A 20,811-nucleotide genomic window follows, 5' to 3' on the forward strand; every position below is an offset into this window, starting at 1 on the left:
CTGCACAATGTTACGGTGATAAAACTACCATCTGTGTACACAAATTGTACCTTTCTAAATAACAACAGTAAGTGATCCTTCTTTTCTCAACTATATCAAGAGAATGGAAAGTGCAACAAAATGGAAAAGCAGGATTTGCTGTCATGAAACCCTTAATCAAAGTAAAGGTGCTTCTCACCGTGGCTGGCGATGCCACCTCCAGGTCCATGGGCTCAAAGATGAGGCTCATTTGTGGTGACATCTGAATGATCTCACCGCTCATCAGACACAGCTTCTTGTTGTCATCGAGTACTGTGTTCATATTCTCGATCCACACAGCATCCACTGGGCCGTCAAAGATAAGCCACTTTCTGTCGGGGCTCTGAGAGAAGACAGAAATAGGATTTCTTACACCTCAACATTTTTATTTATAGCACAATTAAATGTGTATACGTCAAAAGAAAGGTCACAAGCGATCACAATATAGACCACACTACTGGCCTTTGACAGATGGAAGGAGGGATGTATGGATGTAAGGAGACACAAACAGTCAGATGGATGGATGGATGGATGGATGGATGGATGGATGGATGAATGGATGAATGGATGAATGGATGGATGGATGGATGGATGGATGGATAAACCTTTAAACCCTGGGGAGATTTTTTTGCCCCTGCAGTGCTAAAATGTACAGAATTTCTTAAGTATTCATGGGGCTTTAGAGTTTAGAAGAAGAGCTTAAAAGTGCAGGAAAAGAGCTCCTGTTCTACCACTTGGTTTATAAAGACAGTGCCTGTATCCTTCAATCATATGCATACACTGTCTGTATTAATTTATTCCCCACTTACGGAAATCCATGTGCATACTTTCAAGGTCATTAAAGAACTCCTGTAGGCCTACATTATAATCTAAGCAAAGAATGTTTGCTAAATGAATGAAATTAACACCTACACTGTCATAATGGAGGTTGACAACAAGCTTCAATCCTCTAGTTAAATGGGCTGGCAAGAGCTGTGCTTTAAATTGATTTGTTGTAATATAAACAAATGGAAGATGCCATGGGCTGGGGCCATCTGGTGCTTGTGAGGAAAGTGAGTATACTGTAATGTAATGATCTGATGGAGAGAGAAAGAGCTTGGCACTGGGGGGGAAAAATCGTATTATGTATGCAGAGACTTTTATGCACTACACTGCTGCTGAATCCAGATTAGCACACACAAATTAGTTTAGTAAAATGTGATGCAGAAAAAAAGAGCAAAACAAAGAAAGACTTTTACCAAGAGAGGAAAATGACTTTTTTCAAACTGAATTTAAAAAAGCCTTGTTCTCGTTTTCTATTTTCATCAGTATACTGCCTCGCCTGTCATAACCACCCTCACACTCACACATTCATTGACACAAAAAAAAAACAATTTGTAAAATGACAACTTTATATACCGAGCCAATGTTTTAAATGACATGTTCATTTGGAAACAATTTGTGAATAGGGCAAACAAATGATTTTCCATTATGGCATGCCTCAATGCACTGCCAACTGTAAAACGTCTGCCCATGTGTGTCTAGTGTGTGTACATGAATGAAAGAGCGTTATTAAAGATCTAAATTTAACAAGACAGCAGAATGTTTCTTTTGTTTACCTGTCACCGCAGTCTCTCTCTCTACCAGCTTGAAGTTAATTGGAATGTCATGCCTATTGTACAATGATCCATCCGAAACTCCTAAACTGAGACTGAGGAGATGATAATGCAACTAAGTCTGATCTTCTCGTTTCACAGCTCCATATAACATAAAACATATGAGTATATTGCCAGAGATGTATAGTAACGAAGTAGAACTACTTCACTACTGTACTTAAGTACTAAAAGGCTGTATCTGTACTCTACTGGAGTATTATTTTTTTCTCCTACTTCCACTTTTAATTCAGTACAGATTTTCGATGAGTTTAATACTATTACTCTGATAAATTTGTGTGCTGCATCGTTACTCGTTACAATTATAAAAATGTTATGAATCATTCCAAACACGCGAGCGCCAAAAGCGGTAACTAATGCGACGCAACGTTCTACACGGGTAAATTACAGCTGCCTGTCACATGTGGTGCTGCTCGGTGAATGAGAGCTTAGCAACTACTCTTGGAGAGAGGAGCTACGATTTCTCCTGTTGCAAGAGTCAAAGGTAAGCAAAACGATTTCATCTCATAAGTGACTTGTTGTTCTTGCACATAACCGTGTTACTTTTGTTCCTCACACTGATAACGAAATCAAGTTTGTAAATGTCTGGTCTCGATATGTTTAGAAACGTAATCATATCTAAGCAAACTCATCCTTGCTAGGTCTACACAATGTTGTGATGTCACGTAACTTCATCTGTCTTGGCTGTTGCATTGCGATAACAAATACATTTGAGTAAAGTAATCAACAGGCTATCTGCCCGTGTTAAGTAGGGAGGGATGGTTAGGCAACGAAATGTAATGCATGCCCCTACGTTTTTTATGAAACGAACGAGTAAGGGACATAGCGTCCTTTTTTGCCCCAGTAAACAAAAAAGTGAGAAAAACAGCAGTGAGAGAAACAAATCAAGGTATTGAGAGAGTTGAGGAGCAGGAAGAGGGAGAGCCAGAGGAGTCGGTGGAGGTTGGAGAGAGGGCATGTGATAAAAGTGGGGCTCTGACACAGAGAGTTGTCACAGAGAATTCCAGAGAGTGAGGAGGATGAAGAAGAGGGTGAGGAGCATGAAGAAGAGGGTGAGGAGGAAGAAAACATACAGGGACAGAGAGCACAGAACAGCCAGAGGGGCAGCAAGTGGATCTATGTGGATCAAGTACTGCACCATCAGGTTTGTGATGAAGAAGGTTCTTACTATTTGCAAAGCAGTGCAATTACAATGTCATTGTAGGCCTACTGTGTGTCCTTAAAATGGTGCTTTCTGCTGTAAATTATTTTTTGTGTCAATATGACTCTGTTTCTTTTTTTTTAAGTAAATACCTGGCCTACATTTTGAAATACATGCAGATATACATGCATAAGTAAATAAATGTTGTAGTTGCGCTGCTTAAGTAAATAAATGTTGTAGTTGTGCCCTATGTTTACTAGGGGTGGAACGGTACATGTATTCGTATTGAACCGAAACGGTACGGGCGTCATGGTTCGGTTCATGAATTTACACGGAGAATATACGGTATAAAAATAAATAAAACTTGCGTGCAAATTAATTAATGTAATGTGGAACTAATGTAATGCGGAACTACGGTTAGATACGCGGGTTCTTTAGGGACAACTAATCTGTAGCCCCGCCTTAGCTCTGAAGCTGTTTGGCGCACTGCCTATGTAGCCGATCTCTGCCTATGTATGCAGTTTTAGTGAGTCAGAGATAGCAGCACTAAGGACGAGTATGGCGAGTGGTGGCGACCCACAAGAGTTAGAGAACCAGTCAGTTCCAGTAGTACAGGCGAGAGAGTGGTGGATAAGACTGCTATTGTAGATTAGTGGTACTTTTCCAGCGTCGCGGCTCCGAACCATAACATTAGTTGGGACAGACGCCTTGTTTCTTTAGGCTAACTATATTAGCTTTAGCCAGGCAGGGAGCAGCTTTCAGCGGTGAAAAATGGCCAGGAGACGTCGTGAGAAAGTTGCATTAATCAGGTATTTTAGTTTGTCTTTGCAGAGAACAGATATGCTGTATTTTCTGTTTTATAGCTGATTGTCTTATTTTGTTTACAAGTTACAGATGGAGTCTGGAGAAGATTTGGGGTACTTATTGTTTGCATCTTACTTTACACACTTGTTGCAGCTAGCTCAGGGGAGAGACTGTGTGACACTAGGTGGTACAGCTTGAGACATCAGTGTTTCCGACACCGGCCGCCGCACATTGCGTTTCGTTATCATTTTTTTTTTTTTTTAACGCTATTTAAAACACGTTCTTCTGCATTTCCTTTCCCTGCTCTCCTCCATTTCTCTGTCACTTGTGTCTCGCTCACATACACACACACACAGTTCCTCCCACCGTGCAGTGTTTGGTGTTTTTTGCCCCCAATGTCGCCTTTCAGGCAGCGCGGCAATGGTTATGTCAAAGAAGTTATGTTAGTGTTAAGGTGAGGGTTAGCTGCCTGTAAGGCGACATTGGAGGCTTAAAACACCATCGAGCCCACCATGCACACAGCGTCTGTCTCCATAAAGGAGAGAAGACGGCTGGCGAAATTCACAAGTTCACTAAAGGTTGGTATCTATCTCGTGAACACCTTTACACAATCACACATTCACAATCACTGACCTGACTCTTAGCAAACAAGCGATTGCGCCTGTTTAGAAAGTTAACTAGTCGCAAGTTTGCGGTAAAATGCAGTTGGGTTGTCGAGGTTAAAACACTTTACTCTGACAGCTTTTTCTTAATTTTTTATGGCCCTACCTCTCTTGCACCTGCACTCACTCAAAATAAATAAAAAGCCTTTTTTCATCTTCATCCATCCATCCATCAACATTGCCAAAATTAGGCACATCCTGTCCCAAAACGATGCTGAAAAACTAGTCCATGCATTCGTTACTTCCAGGCTGGACTACTGTAATTTCTTACTATCAGGCAGAGATGTTCACAAGTCATTTTTTGCAAGTCCAAGTCAAGTCTCAAGTCTTTGAGCTCGAGTCCAAGTCAAGTCTCAAGTCTTTGAGGGGCAGGTTCAAGTCAAGTCTCAAGTCTTTTGCCATGAGTCCGAGTCAAGTCCAAGTCAAGTCTCAAGTCTCTGGCCATCTGATCTGTCCCTAACACTTGTATTGTTAAATCTTATGAATTCAAAGCATGTCCTGTAGCTGTCACATCATATGGATACTATATATAAATATATATTATATATAAAGATACAATGTGCCTGTTCCCAGCATTAGCACAACACTTTGCAATGGTTAGCTTGTTACCTGTGATGATATGTGCTAAATGTAATGTCTCTTTCACTCAAAAAAATGTCGAAGTGGAAATCAAGAGAATAGTGGCAGCGCCACACCAGTTACAGAACAACATGCATCTCAGTGTCAGTCCAAATTACGCACAATAAGCGGTTTGAACTCTGTAATGCCATTTATTTTCTAAGTGTTAGTACGCTCAGTGAAACTGAGTCCAATGCGCGAGGGAGACCCGACTCAGAGGAGGAGAGGTTAGTGAGGCCACGGCAGGTGACAGTGCGCACGGATCCACTGCGCCACGCATGGATGAAATAATGAAATAGTAAATAGGGCTACAGTAACAGCCAAAGGCAAAGTTTATAATCTTTAAATATCATTTGTTGCCATTTTTAATGTGCCCCTCTGGTTAAACACAGGCCCCTCCTTGGCCCCCCTAGTAAAATTTGTCTAGAACCGCCACTGCTTACGTTAACGTTAACTAGCTGTTTTAAGGTACTCTTGTACATTCCTGTCTTTGTACTGCTGCAACAGCCAAAGGAATTGTGAGTGTCCTTTAGGCTAAACATTTGAAATAATATAAACAATATGATATTAAAACTTTTGACTGCTTTCTTTAATAACTACATAACACAATACTTGTACTTTTACTTTCAGTACTTGAGTAGTAAATTTTAAAATAAACTACTTGCAATACTTAAGTACCAAAAATGTTTAATATTTTAGTACTTCCACTTAAGTGTGGTGCTTAAAGAGCACTTCAACTTCTACTCAAGTCACTTTTTTGATAGAGCACTTGTACTTTTACTCAAGTCTGGGTCTCTAGTACTTTATACATGTAGATTGCACCTATGGCCACATCCGAATATGCCAAAAGTGCAACATGCTTTAAGGATTTAACCTGTAGGAAGAAGTTATGAAACAATAACACAGCATTTGGTAGCCTGAATGTATATTTTAAGCAGACATTGTTTATATCTCTCCTACAGCTAAACTTTTTTTTTTTTATAAAGATATAGTATGTCTCTTTTGAGTTTTTTGACGGATGTGTAAAAGTGCATCAGTCAAGACTGTTCCGAAACCATTTATGGTGGAATACAGTTTCAGTTTTGAACGTAATAAATGTCTGTCTGACATCTCATTTCATCTTAAATTTGGATGAAAAATATGTTTACAAAAGCCTTAATCAAACTCATTTTAGGCTCCATTATCAGATATGAAGCCATTGTCCTGTCTGTTTCTGTTTATTTTTTACTTGATAGTGACTACATATGGTATTTGGTTGTGTTGTGCACCAAAATATTGTATCTCAGAGGAGCTCTGTGTGTATTTGTGGCAGCCTGTAGTTTCCCAGGCACAGACTCAATCAATGAGCTTGAGAAATGAAATCACTCTGTGAGGATACCAATAGTAGGCACCTTCCTAGCTATTCTACTCGGCCATGTCCTCATTCACTAGGTGTGGCATCTCCGCCAGGATAAATATTGTGCAATCCCCACCTTCCATCATAACTGAGTAAACATCAGAAGGTTTTCAGCTTTTGAGTCGACTGTAGATTCTGCTTACTCATATACTGTAGTTGTAGTATACTCTTCAGTGTAATTTGACACAGTGAAGCCTAAAAAATAAATACATTTGAAATAGGACACTGGGTCTTTTGCATTGTTTGGTCTCTGTTTTTGGATTCCTGAATAAGAAGAAATGATTTCCCTTCATTTGGAGCAGATTAAATGACTTTACCACAGTCTCAACAGGATTTGGGTATAAAGTGATGGTTTTGGTCAAGGTCAACATTTTAAGCTATTGTTTGTAAACATATACAGTATTAGGCACATGGAAAGCTATGGGAGCCAATGGGAGGTGTTACATCCTCTGCTAAATATAATATTCCATGCTGCAAAAACGGGTTTGTGCAGCATGAAATATTACATGAATCTGAAAATTGGACCACATTGTGCTGGATTTCAAGTGCCCTGTATCCAAAAGCGGAACAGGTGGTGTGCGACTAACCCTGCGCAGCTCCCAGTTGTGAACATGGTCGTCTGTATGAGGGTGTAAAGGAGCGTGTTGATTCAGTGACATGCTCCTTTACACACAATACTGTGTGTTTGTTTGCTTGTGTCTCAACCTAAAAGCTGTTTAAACTGTGGTACGTCTGCTGTACAAGCAGCCATCTTACCTGAGAGGAAGCAAAGGCTCTGTAGCTGACGGCAAGGATGCCATCCGACCACTCGTGAGAGATGGGGTCAAACTGGCCATACAGCTGGCCCATGGTGATGGATTTGGGATTGATAACTGTGATCTGCACCTGGTTCTCCTCCATCAACCCCTGGTGTGACAACCACAAGCACACAACAGACATACAGATTATACAAAGAGATGTCAACTCAATACACACATACATATACAGTATATAAATACACAGAAGAATTCTTTACTTCACAGGTAAAGACGCAGCAAAGGCAAGCATGAAGAGCCACTGAATTCATTAACTTGTCCACACCAAGACTCATGAATTGCTTAGAAGATTATCGTCTGTGTGACAGGACTTCTGCTAACTGAGGAAGATAAGCGAAAACGGCAACCAACGACTTTTCAAACAATGTGTCGCTTTGAGTTAAAAACAATGAGAAAAGCAAGCTGCTGAAAAAAAAGAACAAAAACGAGAGAAGAGAGAAGGGGAGGGGAGTTGGACATGATCAGTGGACGGGCAGCAGCGAGGATGACGATGATAAATGTGGCATTCCCAGGCGTTCCATCAGCAGGCCTTCATCTGTCTCCTTGGTGGGATGCCTCTCAGCCCTCTCAGCCATGTAAATACAACAAGCTAGTTCTGCTCCTCTCTGTGAGATCGATAACTACTAAACAAAGACTACAGCTCTGACAAATTGGATGGATGTGTTTACTCGGGAAAAAACATGTAGCTCAGATAAGCCTTGGATACTGAGTGTAACATATTTTACCTGACATGGAAGTTTATATGATTTTTTTTTGTTGTTGTTTTCTACTGATGGGGCAAGTTCAAGTCCCAAAGACTCTGGAAACCTCATCAAAATTGTAATACAATACAATTAAAGAATGCATGGTTAACCACATGAAAATAATGCTTTTTCCCAAAATGTCTGACAAATTGACCAGGTGAATACCTGACAGGAACATATTAAATAAGTTGGACCTCAAGGACAACTACGGGAAATGCAACCAAGAAGATAAAGTGGTTTAACGTAGCTATTGATCAAGACTTAGTGCCACGTAAGGAATCGTGAAATATAGTGAGCTGTAGGGGTGGGAAAAAAACATTGATTAATGTATATATTGTGATTTTTTTTTTTTTTTTAGATAGACAGAGATGAAAGGGGGAGAGAGTGAGGGGAGGACACACAGCAAAAGGGCCGCAGGTCGGATTCAAACCTAAGGACTCCTAAGGTCAACCCATTTATTTATTTTACCAAAAATTGACCTAAATATTTTTCTGTTTATACAGTATCGCCGACAGTGACTACATCATAAGCAAAAAAATCCATGTTATGTACTTCTATACAAATGAAATAAATGTCAGACCGACTGACATGTGATATGTATTCTTCTTACAAAAACCATCAGTTTGTAGAAATGTCTTAGGGACTGTTCGTTATTTATTTAAGGGGCTACCGGAGGAGTTTTGGGACCTTTAGTCAAAAAAGACTTGACCCTCCCTTCACCAGCAATACATTTCTCTATGACCCTCCAAAATGATTGGGAAAAAAGGCAAGACCCTCCAACAACATACTGATGCTTTCTGTACTGGTTTGCACTTGGCAAAGATGTACAGATAGCCCCTTTTTTTTTTATACAACCATGACATACACAACTTAACCTCTGCTTTCTCATCTTATACACCACACTCCACTATTATGGTGGCCATTTCAGTAGATTTCACATTGTTGTGGAAACACAATAAGCATGGAAACTAAATGCACACTTCCTGCATTATTGCATTACTTCAAGTTACTCCTCTAGTAAACTAGTATTCACGTGAAATAAAACAATAAAACATTGAGACCATTCAACAAAGCACACTGGGTAATAACCCATATTGACAGCTGGCCCGCCCAATCAGAAATTCAAAGTTAAAACACTAGAGAACTTTTCCCGCTTTGGTCCCCCTACAGGTTGTCTCATTGGAACTACAACTGGAAACTTTATACATTGTTTGTCTGCTATTTCATTACTAAATTCACTTCCGATTTATGTTTTCCTCCGTGGGTGCTCATGGGCGCACGCCCTTTAAAAAAAAAAAGTAGTCAAAAATGTTTGCATTTCAGAACCTTAGAAAATGCACAGCGGCCATAGGCTATCTTTCAACTCAGGACAGCGCCACTTCTCACAAATACAGATAGGATTGGAGATGAGAAGTTTAACTGACACGTAACCGCGATCAGCGCTCACACGCTCCACTTAGCAACAACTGCAATGTTTAATTTTAAATGAATGTAGCCTACTGGCAGTCTGGCACACGTGGATCCTCAGTATTTTCCGTGGCTGCTCCAGCTCGAGGCAACATGAAACCTTTCTATGAAGCTAGTCAGCTTCATTATATTCCATCTTCATGTCAGTGAAGATACTTTGGCAACAGGTGGCGCAGTTAGCTATAGGGTTGCATTCTTAAAGAAAGCAACTCCAAACTCGTGTTGCTGTCATGTTGCGATCTTTGTTGGGTCAGTCCCATCTGCTAGCAATGGGGGGCCGAGACTGAGATCTACATGGAAAAGTATGCACCAAACTCTGCAGGCATGGGAGGCAGCATACAAGTCAGTTAAAGAAAGGGTGCAGCATGGCCGACCTTGATCTTTCTGTTATATTTTTATTGGGGGAGAGATCCTGGGTGGGGGGGATTATAGGGAGTCGCCTTGGGGTGGGGGGGTGTGGGGTGTTATAGGAGTTATAATACTGTTGCTTTCCTAAGGTTGTACAAAGGACTTTTTTTCTGTTACATTGCTGGGTAGGAAAAGAAAGGAATACACTGTGTACATGATGTGATTATATATATTTTGTTAGGGCTGGGCGAAAAATCGATTTTATCGATTAACTCGAATGTGTAGTTAACGTCGATTTGTTAAAATGAAAATCGATTTTCTCCTTAACATCCGCCAACGCTCCCCTCTGGGCTCCCATAGCTCCGAACGGGCTCAGCCCTCGCCCCGCGCGTTTGCCATAGAGATACACAAACAACATGGCAGCGACAGGGACTAATATTAATTCTTTTCTTAACTAGTAGTTTCATTACTTACTTATCCGTAATCTCCGCCGAAATGACCGGCAGCTCGCGGTGCTCTGTCCCCGGCTGAGAGTCACCTATTCTCGGATAACTGAACCACCAGCTACCGCTGACCTAAAGGACCACCATGCGGGGCACCAGAGGCGGTGTTGAGGAACTCTTTTGCGGCTAAACACATCTACTAAATGCCGCTGATACGACCGAGCTGTGACGGAGGTCTGTAGCGGCTTAAACAACTAGCAATCGCCGCTCTGTAGCACGGAGCTCCTCTTCGACGTTTGTTTCTACCGCTAGTTACTACGAAGGCGCTTGCTACAGGTATGCTACATTCAAGAGACCATGGGATGTTAATGTACGTTACTCAGCAACAGGTGGAAATAGGGGCAAGGTTGCGCAATAACGTTAAAATGATTTGAACTTTTAGCGAGGAACGAGAAGTGAATTACCTGTATGTGTGAAAACAGCTTTATCTCACGCATCCGTTTGTTTGTTGAATATATAGCACCCCCCCATCCATAAAAAGGGAAAACACTCAAACCAATTTATATTTCCACAAAATTGGCATGAATAATCATAATGGTATACATGCCCCATGTGTGTGCGTGTGTGTGAGTCAAAACAAAATAAAGTTAAAACTTGTTTTGAACAATTTCTTTGTCATCTGCAGATTGATTTTAAGTAGGGGGAGAAAAAAATCGATTTAAATCTTAAATCGGATTTTTTTGGAAAAAATCGGGGATTTTATTTTTAGGTCATATCGCCCAGCCCTATATTTTGTACATTTTTCTATAAAAAAATTGATCACAAAAAAAGAAAAGTATGCACCAAACAAGCCACTTTGAAATGTAGCTGTTTTCATGAATACAACAGTTGGGTGACCCTCCCCCCAGACTAAAAAATGTTGTCCTTCCAGCTTTTTTTTTCTGAATTCTTACTGTCAACAGATGAAGAGCACAGCATCCACCTGAGAGCTAAACAGGACATCATACCTTTTCAAAGACATCATGAAGGGCTGCTGCCAGCACACGGTAGGCGCTGGTCTTGCCTCCAAACGGCTCACCCACCAGCATGAAACCATGCCTCACTATCATCATCTCAAAGATCTGCAGGATTTTCTCAGCAAAGAAATCGGTGAGTTGCAGGTTCATGAGTTGGCAGTTTTCCTCGACGGCCTCCAGCAGGACGCTGTAGTCTCGTTTTGGAAGCTTGACCCCCGGGAAGAGGTCGGAGGTGATACCCTGAAATTGAAAGGCAATGTAGTTAGTGAGGGAGGAATCTTAGAATGGAATGAAGGAACACACATACTGTTTTACAACAACATACAATGGAAACACACATGCGTACCCACATGCACACACACTTATACGTTAAGAAGCGTGGGGTGAGGACAGTTGATGGACACACACATTTTTAGACACAACCATTCACTCACGCACACACACATACTCCAGTGACCTGTTCTGACTCAAACAGGCTTAAATTGTCCCTGTGCATCATGGCTCCAAATAAACCCACTGGAATTAACATTGGCTGACATCACTTGATGTGTATCGCTCCATTAATCAAGACAGGAAGAGCTCCACTCTATCGCACCTCAAATAGCTTCAGATCATGGTCCAGGAACTTGGGCAGATTGACATCAATAATGGATCTCAGCAGCAGGGTGTCTTCATTCTCTTCTGGAAAAGTGAGCTACGGTGCAAACAGAGGAGAAAAGAAGAAGAGAAAACAGGAGTAAAAAAGAATGAACATACATGAAATGAGAAGCAGTTTAATTCTGGATGTTTATAAAGAGTGTCACTGTAAAGTCTGTCTGTGCCCCGTGACAATCACAACCAATTAATTTAAGAAGCTAAATCAGTTAGCAGTTGCAGTAGGAGTTTAAATGGAAACTCAGTTTTACCAAAGAAATATTTTAAAAAGGCGACAGGCTCAGTGTCCCTGCTGAGTCTGAAAAAAATGATATGTATGCATCAGGTCACCAGAGTAGGGGCATAGCCGCCGTGTGTGTATAAAATATGCAGGTGCCTGTTGATAACTTTCTCTTTGAAAGTCAGACTGACAAGTCTTTCTTCCTCTCTCACACATCACTGCATTTTGCAAAAAGGTTTGTCATATTGTGTTTGGAAAATAAGGAGGTTTGTGATGTTTGTCTGAAAGATTACTACTGCATAGAGTGGCATGAAGAAAATTTAAATTGTGCACTGCACACAATCCAAATAGTATCACAAAATGACCAATTATATGTAACCAAACCCTAATTAAAATAAATGTCCTCCCTTTGCATTAAAAATGTGCAAATCTATTATAAAGATGAGGCAAGATATTACACTCAGCTATGTGAATGTTTGCCTTTTTTAACTTGCTGAGCAGTACTGTCATCAACACAGACTAAGCAAGAGTAGAGAAATTGTTGCACCGCAGTTAGGGAGTCTTTTTTACATTTGTCTTTTAGTTAAATTATTAAAGATTGTTCTTCTTTATTAAAATGTTTTTTTTTCCTGGGGAGAAATGACCATTTATTAAACTGCTCATATTGTGCTTTTTGGCTTTTTCCCTTTCCCTTATTGTGTTATATATCTTTTTTGTGCACGTTATAGGTTTACAAAGTGAAAAAGCCCAAAGTCCACCCCAAAGGGACTTACCATCTCCAACAGAAAACACTGTTCACAAACTGCTCCAAACAGCTCTATTGTAGTCCAGCCTTTACTTCAGAGACAAACGTGGTCACTTTGTAACACACGTTATAATGCTCGCCTAGCTGCTAGCATGGCACTCCCTCATACTCTGCTTCTGACTGGCTAGTCCTTACCTAGCTACTGCACATGTATTAACTCCCAACAAAGATGGAACAGAAGTGAGATGCCTCACTCAGTAGCTAAAACAGAGAGCTCAACACACAGGGTGAAAAGAGGAGCTGCAGCAATGTGCAGTACATCAAAAATATGGTGAAAATGAAACCATGTAAACCTATTCTGATATAATCTCTAAATACAATTATTAACCCCCAAATTAGCATAATATGAGCACTTTAAATCTAAAACTGTCACAATAAGAATGAACAAAAACATCCCATCATATTACAGGCATGAAAATGGGTCAGGGGTGAAAAAGGTGAGAAGGATTTTACCCCTCTAGGGGGGTCCGGGGGCATGCTCCCCCTGAAGAAAATTTTAAATATTCCATATTTTAAAGCATCAATCTGATGCATTTTGAGATGCATTTTTTGCCAACACTGGGGAGAGCTGGAGAGACTTAACTTCAGCCATGAGTCAAAAATATTATGGCTTCCTTACTAAGTATTATGCAAGCCATTTCATGACAGCCTGTCAATGGGGCTAACATTTACAGTATATGAGGCACAATGTGGTAAGGGCACCACAAATGGCTTAATGCATAACCCCCACAAGAGATGGTAGACGTGCTGTACTTAACTTGTCTACTCTTCCATCATGATTGACAGCCAATACAATGTTATGTAATTCAGATTTTAATAGATTTTATTGGCAAAGATAACAATTTACATTACAGTTCGTAATATTCTCAGAACCAGATCTCATTTTTTCTTCTTTGTCTGGACCACCAGTGTCTCCATGGCCCACTTTCGCTGTTTTGCCACATGTCTCAGCCTCGCCCTTTTCTGTTCTTCAGCAGTCTGTTTCTTGGCCTGCTGAGCACTGCCAGATGCTTGGGAGCCATACTTGCTCTGCTGTTGCTGCTGCTGCTTTTCTTTCTGATTCATCTTCTGCTGGCATTTGTATGTGGCTGCTGCAGAGTTGATGTTCTTGCATAGTGTTCTGTCCACCTCCCCGAACTTCACATCCTCCCTTCTGAAGAGCTGCATGGCTGTCCACACGTCCTGGAAAAACGAGTTGTAGAGATTTTAGAAAGAAGCACTAACATTAATCAGTGTTTCTTTTTTGTGATTTACCGTTAGCTATACAAGCTAGCAGCTAACTTTAGTAAAAATATCTAGCTAATGTTAGGCTAACGTTAACGGTAGCGTTAGCTAATAATTTTCCACCGGAGCTTTAGCTGGCTAACGTTGCATTCTCTCCTGCTGTGTTCAATGACTCAATTCATCAAGCTGTAGCTAACATTAGCTAAGCCTATGTCAACAGAGCTCCAGGGTGACTTAGATATACCAGAAAATATTAAAATTATTGAAACCATCACTCACCAAATTCAGTCAGGTAAATCGCCGAAGCCAGGTGTGCTTTCAGCTTCTGATGGTGGTCTGCAGCCCTTGGTGTGCACGCTCTGGTCAGCACGAGCGAAGCGAACTGCTTGTAAACCAATCAGGTAATGGTATTCCCCTACCTTCCCAGAGAAAGAAACTGGTAATGCAAGGCCCTTCGCGCTAATATTTCCATGCACTCGCACTCCCTTCTGACACGCGCACCTGTTCGCAGTTCACTGAATCTCTGGTACCCCCCCCCCCCCCCACAGCCCTTAAACATTTTTCTCATCGAATCTACACGATTCACGTAGGTCACCTATTTTGGTTTCAAAACGGCGAATTTCGCCGAAAGGTGAGTGATTTCATGTATGATATTAAAATGAATGTTGAGATACCTTGAGGTTTCCAGCAGCAGTAAGCACAGACTTGACAGCCCTCATTCCATAGTCGTAGTGATGCTGCATAGACAGCTGCTCCGAACAGAGGCGATAAGTGGCCACAATTTTCACCGACAGGGGCCGTGCAGTCACAAAGCCGCACGAGTATAGCACAATCTCTGCGATCATTGCGTAGTCCGGTACCATCATAGCCACAGTCCTGAACAGAGCCTGGTATAAAGAAACACTTTTGCTGAAAGGAAACGAGTCCTTCATTTTCAAAAACTTTGAATTGAAGTAGTTCCAGACAGTTATGCATTTTTACACATGCCTGATGTAAAAAAGAAACATCAGAAATGTTTGGTTACAGGCATAAAACAGGCCTATATTTTGAACTACTTTTAGTTGAGAAACACAGAATGCAGATTTGCAGTGTACTACATACTCATCAATTATGTCTATAAATATGCCTCAAACCTTTGTGTTCCAGAACTCACAGTATGGATATTTAAAAGAGAAAGAAGGGCTGAGAAACTCATAGAACTGATACGGTACCTTGAGATTGTCTGGTAGCTCAGAGCGTCCAGCGTAGCCAGGATTCATAGTAATGAACACAGCACAGGAGGGGTTGAGTTTTAGCTCTGTCCCTTCAAACAGCAGCATCTCAGCATGGGCACAGATTCCTGGACAGATAGATGCAGTAAGATATATACAGTATGTATTTAGATGTCCTATGTGCCTTTTTGGAGTTGGATAAAAATAGTTGAAGAGAAGAGTAGTGTCAAAACATTTGCACTATAATAGGCTGTGAATAGATCAGTGTGCTCTGGAGACTTTTTTGTAATGAGCACATCCTGAGGAGCCATTATTATCAATATGCATTATCAGTAGATGACAAATCCACGTGCCCATCAGAGACATGTCATGGACCTGTGCACCTTGATGCACATACAAATACTAGGGGTGGGAATCACCAGAGGCCTGACGATACGATATCATCACGATACTTATGTCACGATACAATATTATTGTGATTTTACACATTGCAATATTCTGCGATATATTGCAATTTATTACCTTTTTTCCAACTACAAATGTTTCCCAATTTCAAATGATGTCCCCAAAAGGAAACTTTGTCAACGTCTGTTTTATCTAAAAAGATACATTTCTCTGTTTGTTCATCTCACTTCAATTTTGTTGCTGCAAAATGGGATTGTCAAGCATACAAACTGACCAACACATAATAATCGGTCGATACTTGCCGTCTGTGTATCGATACAGTATTGCCACAGAAAATATCATGATGCTATGCTGTCTAAACTTATGACTATAGGCTTAGAGGCTTTAAAATGTGTCACAAGTTAACCTATAGCTTATGCCATGTCATCTTGATTTTAATTAGCCCAAAATCACTAATTTGCTTGAGGAGTCTTCACAACATACAACACCCTCTATCCACAATTCAGATAAGGAAAAATTCCAGGGCTAAAACCCCACTGTGAAAAATAGTTTTAGCAGCAGTTATGCAAAATAAACCTTTTAAAATAGCATTTTCAAACTTTAGTTTGGGGATAAGAAAAATCTGTATACCCCTTTGGCTCTAGCATTTTATGACACAAGGCATTCGACAGCCGTAGCACACATAGGACACACTGCCTTGCTCCGTTGAACAAAACTGTGCTTGAAGTTCTGCTAGTCAGCCTATAAAATTGCTTTAGCGCCATGTTGCAGCTCTTTGTAGTCTAAAACCTGTTTTTTTTTACTTGTAGGTTTCTGGTATACTGCCAGCTGCTACAAAGACCAAAGGGATAGCCAGAATGTCAAAAAAGAAAAGAAGAAATAAAAACGCACAAACCTCTCTGTATGGTGAGAATCTGTTGAGCAACCACGGACAGCACCTCCAGGTCAATGCGGTTAAACTCATCAAAGCAGGCCCAAGCTCCGCAGGACAAAAGGCCCTGCCACACGCAGACACACACACTTTATTAAAACATATTTAAATAGTATGTAGGAGCAGGTTTTGCCTGAGTATGTGAGAGCTATTTTAGTATGGCAAGTGGCAGGAAATTTCAGTAGGGTGTAAGCAGTTTCAGTTGTAAACAAAAATGCACACTGGCGTTTAAATCTTTGTATGCCATTTTGGGACAGGAGGAAATAAGAAAGGGAGGGAAATCTAACCCTGTGCCACCTTCTATTATCTGACTCTTTGAAGTGATGATTGTTATGCTAGTGGTATATTCCAAGGTGGAAGTATCTGTTCTGGCACACTTCCATCTGAAAGACGAGGGCAACAGCACCTAGGAATATCTTCTGTGTATAACTAGTTGCACTAGTGTGTAGGAAATAGGCTTCTTGGTGTGTATCACTTGTCAACTGTGTGTGAGAGTTACAGTTTGGATTACCGGGGTAGCTAGTAATTTTGATTTATGGTGAGAGAACTGTACTCACTTTGAAGAATTTGCCCAGGGCAATGTAGTCCAGTCCGTCAGAGCAGTTGAAGACCACACACTGCTTGGCCACAGCTTTGGCCAAGTCTTTGGTTGTCTCGGTTTTTCCTGTACCAGCTGGGCCCTCAGGGGCCCCTCCCAAATGGAGGGAGAGAGCACCAAACAAAGTGCTGAAGTACGAGTAACAGACAGGAGAAAAGCTCGTAATAAATGATGGCCTGTCAGTGATTAATGCGATCAAGTGATTCCTCACAGTATTATGTGTATATATATATATATATATATATATATAGTTTTTGTTTTTTATATACGTATATACACATCAAAATAGGTCCACTCCAGCTCGCTGACAAAACATTTATATATATAGTAAAATGTTGAAGTGACTGAGAGCCTTACTTGTTATTATTCTCATGCCTCCTTTTTATACATATTGTCTTACAATCTTTCAGAGTAATATATTGATTCAATCATTGCAAGAATACATCATTAATAATGACTTCAGAATAATGTTTTGATTGACTTATTGTATTACATACATACATAATGTAGTATTGCTCTTCAAATTTGTATCTAAATTAATATCATATTAATCCAAAGTATTACAATGTCATTCTTGTTATTGTAACCCTATACAATGATCAGTAAACTGCCATTCACAGCCAAAGCAGATAAAGTCAGCCCCTGTCTAATGGAGACAAGTTCTAGCAGTACTCTGCCCTAGTGGCTAGCTGGGGAGCATCATGCACAAACAGGTTTGATGAAAATGATTTCCAGGAACACAGTAAGGAAGAACTCCCAGTAGCTCAGCGACAATATACTGTCTATTTAAAATGACACTAATAAGGAATTTAGCATCTAAAACGGGAAGAAAAGTGTTCTTGTAGACAGAATAACAAGGTGGGTGATTGATTAATAGTGTAGGGATAGATGTAGCTATCTCCAACTTGGGATTTGTAGAGTCATAAGACAGGCAGGACTTTTAGCTGCAAGCATCCCAAACATAAGCCTAAGAAAAAGACAGACAGTGAACTGTTGAGGGAGCTCGTGTAGTAGCTTTACCGGTAGCAGCGGTCAGTGAGTGGGGTAATGACCAGTCGTGGAGTGTTGCCCAGGTATTCATAACCATAAGGCAAGCCGGCATTGATCATCTTGGTCTGGAGTAGGTTCTCCTGCACAGGGTGTGATGCAAAGTTTAGAAGTCAATCACTGAGTATGTAATATGAGTTGAAAATCGTCCCTTTTACATACCACCCAGTAGTAGCGAAGTTGGCTAAGCCACTCAAAGTCATTCTCATCACTTATTCCCTTTTGCACCAGTGTAGCGAGCACATCCCTGGCGTGGACGTCCAGCACAACAAGGGCTCCGAGGGTCACCCGATTCTGCTTGGATAGCTTGCCGCGTACAAGTGCCACAATGTCGTCAATCTGTCTATTGTTCTGCACCAGGTAGGCATCTAAGGCCTGAGGGGAGAGAGGCATGATTAAATAGAAGGTAGAGCATTCTGGAGAGGATGCTATCAAGACTCCATCTATAAACTGAAGGTCACAAGTTTGATCCCGGCCGCAACAACTACTAAGTCCATCACTGTCAAGATGTCTAAGAGAAAAAAACAACACTTTTTCTTCTTTTATAAGTGCATTGCTGGCTGGGGATGATCTTGTGCTTTGAAGGATGATATTAAAAGAAGAATATAACCTGTGATACGCAGGGGTTTTCCAGTGCAACTTCATAAAACAGCATTATGCCACAGACCTCTGCTGGCTATGTGTCATCTTATGAGATGTTGTTGTTCTTCATTTGATGTGACGGATTTAATACAGCTTGTAATTCTCATTCAGACCAGCTGTTAGACCATATCCATCTTAGTGGAAAAAAGCTGCACCAGTTTGAATTAGATGGTAGCTTGGAGCTACTAGTTACGTCATTACTGTCAGTAACACATTCATTGAAAGGTAATCTGAGTTTGTAATACAATTTATCCACGAGTAATCAGACTTTGTCGACCTCATCTTGAGGACCTTTTTAAATGTCTGACATGACATACTTCACAGCCTATGTTGCTATGGTTACAACTTTGACACACACATGCAACTTCAGAGCATACTGTAGATTATGTATTTTAGATATGAGCTGTTACCATGGTTACAGCTTTGATACAGACATCATAAAACTTCAGAGCATATTGTAAATGATGTGTTTCAGGAAAACATGCTGGTGTGCTTGCCTGTTAACGTAATTAGGTATGTAAGTATGTGGGTTAAGTCTGTAAATAGAAATAAAAATATTAAGTCTGTTCCACAATAAAAAATATATTTAATCATGATTTTGATGACTTGTTTAAATTTGAAAATAGTTAATTTGAGCTTTCTTGAAATACCTTCAAAATAGCAGCAAGTCTTGTTAAAAGACCTGCTGGGTTTTTCAAAGAGATTTCAATGGGATGTATCTTTTGCAAAAAAAAACAGATGCTCAGCTCTGGGACTCAAATGTAATGAAGACTGTACATGAGAGGCACAAACTGGGAACAGCTGGAGGTGAGAAAAGATCCCAGGCAGCAATATAAAGTGGCTTATACGTTTGAGAAGGACCTTACCTCAACACTACATATGTAAACTGTTATTCAAAACATCTAATGCATGTTAAAGAAATACAATAAACAGTTGATCACCTTCTGTCCTGAACTAATGGCTTCATGAATATCCTTTGTCCAGTAGACCTGTGAGACGCAGAGCACGGTCTGGCCTGGCCAAGCACGCACCCAGTTGATCCTCAGCTCATTGGGGTACGCCTGGATTGCCTCCCCGATTACCTACAGTGGAACACAAGAGGGACAGAGGCTTTAACACACAGCACTACATGTGAATAGATTAACATTTTTAAATAATAGATATCACCATGAAACTTCCCCAGTTGATTACAAGTACTGAGATTAGGACGGTTATTTTTTGTATTACAAGTTTTCTAAAGTTGTATGTTTAAATTTGAAAACAAATGGGGCATTTTCTAATTCAATATGCGCTAATGTGTAATTTCCAGCACAGAAATCTGACCATTGGATAAAGCCAGGGTCAAAATCCTTATTTCATTTTGTTGACATATTAGAGTAAAAGGTTTTTACAGAGGGAATTTTAGATATCTGTTTTCATCTTAACTCCATGTTTTTAGGAATAACATGTTGTATAAATCATACTATGACTGATATATGAACAAACACCTCTGTGAAAACCTTCAGAATAGAGATCGAAATAACACTGGAAAGTTCTCATTATGAGAAAATGGCCTTTAAAGTAATATGTATCGTGAAATTCCATACTATTTAATTTCCTACTATCTACAGACACAATATCTAATCAAATCCTCAGCATCGTATACCTTGTATTATATACTTATGCATTTCCTATACCCTTAGGAGAAATCTACACATGCAAATAAGGATTAAAAGTGCTTTTTTTTTCTCTACTTTTCTGAAAGAAGAGCTATTATAAAATAAATAAAAAAACACAATGTTTGTGTTGTGTCTGGCCTTAACACTGTAGTATCTGTTTAATGGAAGATATTTTAAAAAAGCATACACAGAGAAGCCTTGGATGTGCAGTATCTCAAGTTTGGTGCCAAACATTGACTAAAGGGTATTTAAAATCTCATTTAAATGAAACAATTAAAAAAAAAATGCATTCA

At 40.2% G+C, this 20,811-nt stretch overlaps 1 protein-coding gene across 1 annotated transcript in view; it reads right to left on the reverse strand.

Annotated features, from left to right (window-relative positions):
* The window catches only part of dnah7 (dynein, axonemal, heavy chain 7), a 90,983-nt gene that overhangs the window by 42,359 nt on the left and 27,813 nt on the right, over positions 1-20,811 (reverse strand). Inside the window, exons 22-32 of the mRNA XM_031291338.2 lie at positions 19,802-19,942; positions 18,381-18,593; positions 18,192-18,301; positions 17,131-17,299; positions 16,538-16,640; positions 15,238-15,365; positions 14,701-14,913; positions 11,719-11,817; positions 11,115-11,363; positions 7,048-7,197; positions 179-361 (exon numbers count right to left, since the gene is read on the reverse strand). Of these exons, the coding sequence (XP_031147198.1) occupies positions 179-361; positions 7,048-7,197; positions 11,115-11,363; positions 11,719-11,817; positions 14,701-14,913; positions 15,238-15,365; positions 16,538-16,640; positions 17,131-17,299; positions 18,192-18,301; positions 18,381-18,593; positions 19,802-19,942 (1,758 nt within the window). The remainder of the gene's footprint in view (positions 1-178; positions 362-7,047; positions 7,198-11,114; positions 11,364-11,718; positions 11,818-14,700; positions 14,914-15,237; positions 15,366-16,537; positions 16,641-17,130; positions 17,300-18,191; positions 18,302-18,380; positions 18,594-19,801; positions 19,943-20,811) is intronic.

The sequence above is a fragment of the Sander lucioperca genome, chromosome 8, assembly GCF_008315115.2.
Source record: "Sander lucioperca isolate FBNREF2018 chromosome 8, SLUC_FBN_1.2, whole genome shotgun sequence".
Taxonomy (NCBI): domain Eukaryota; kingdom Metazoa; phylum Chordata; class Actinopteri; order Perciformes; family Percidae; genus Sander; species Sander lucioperca.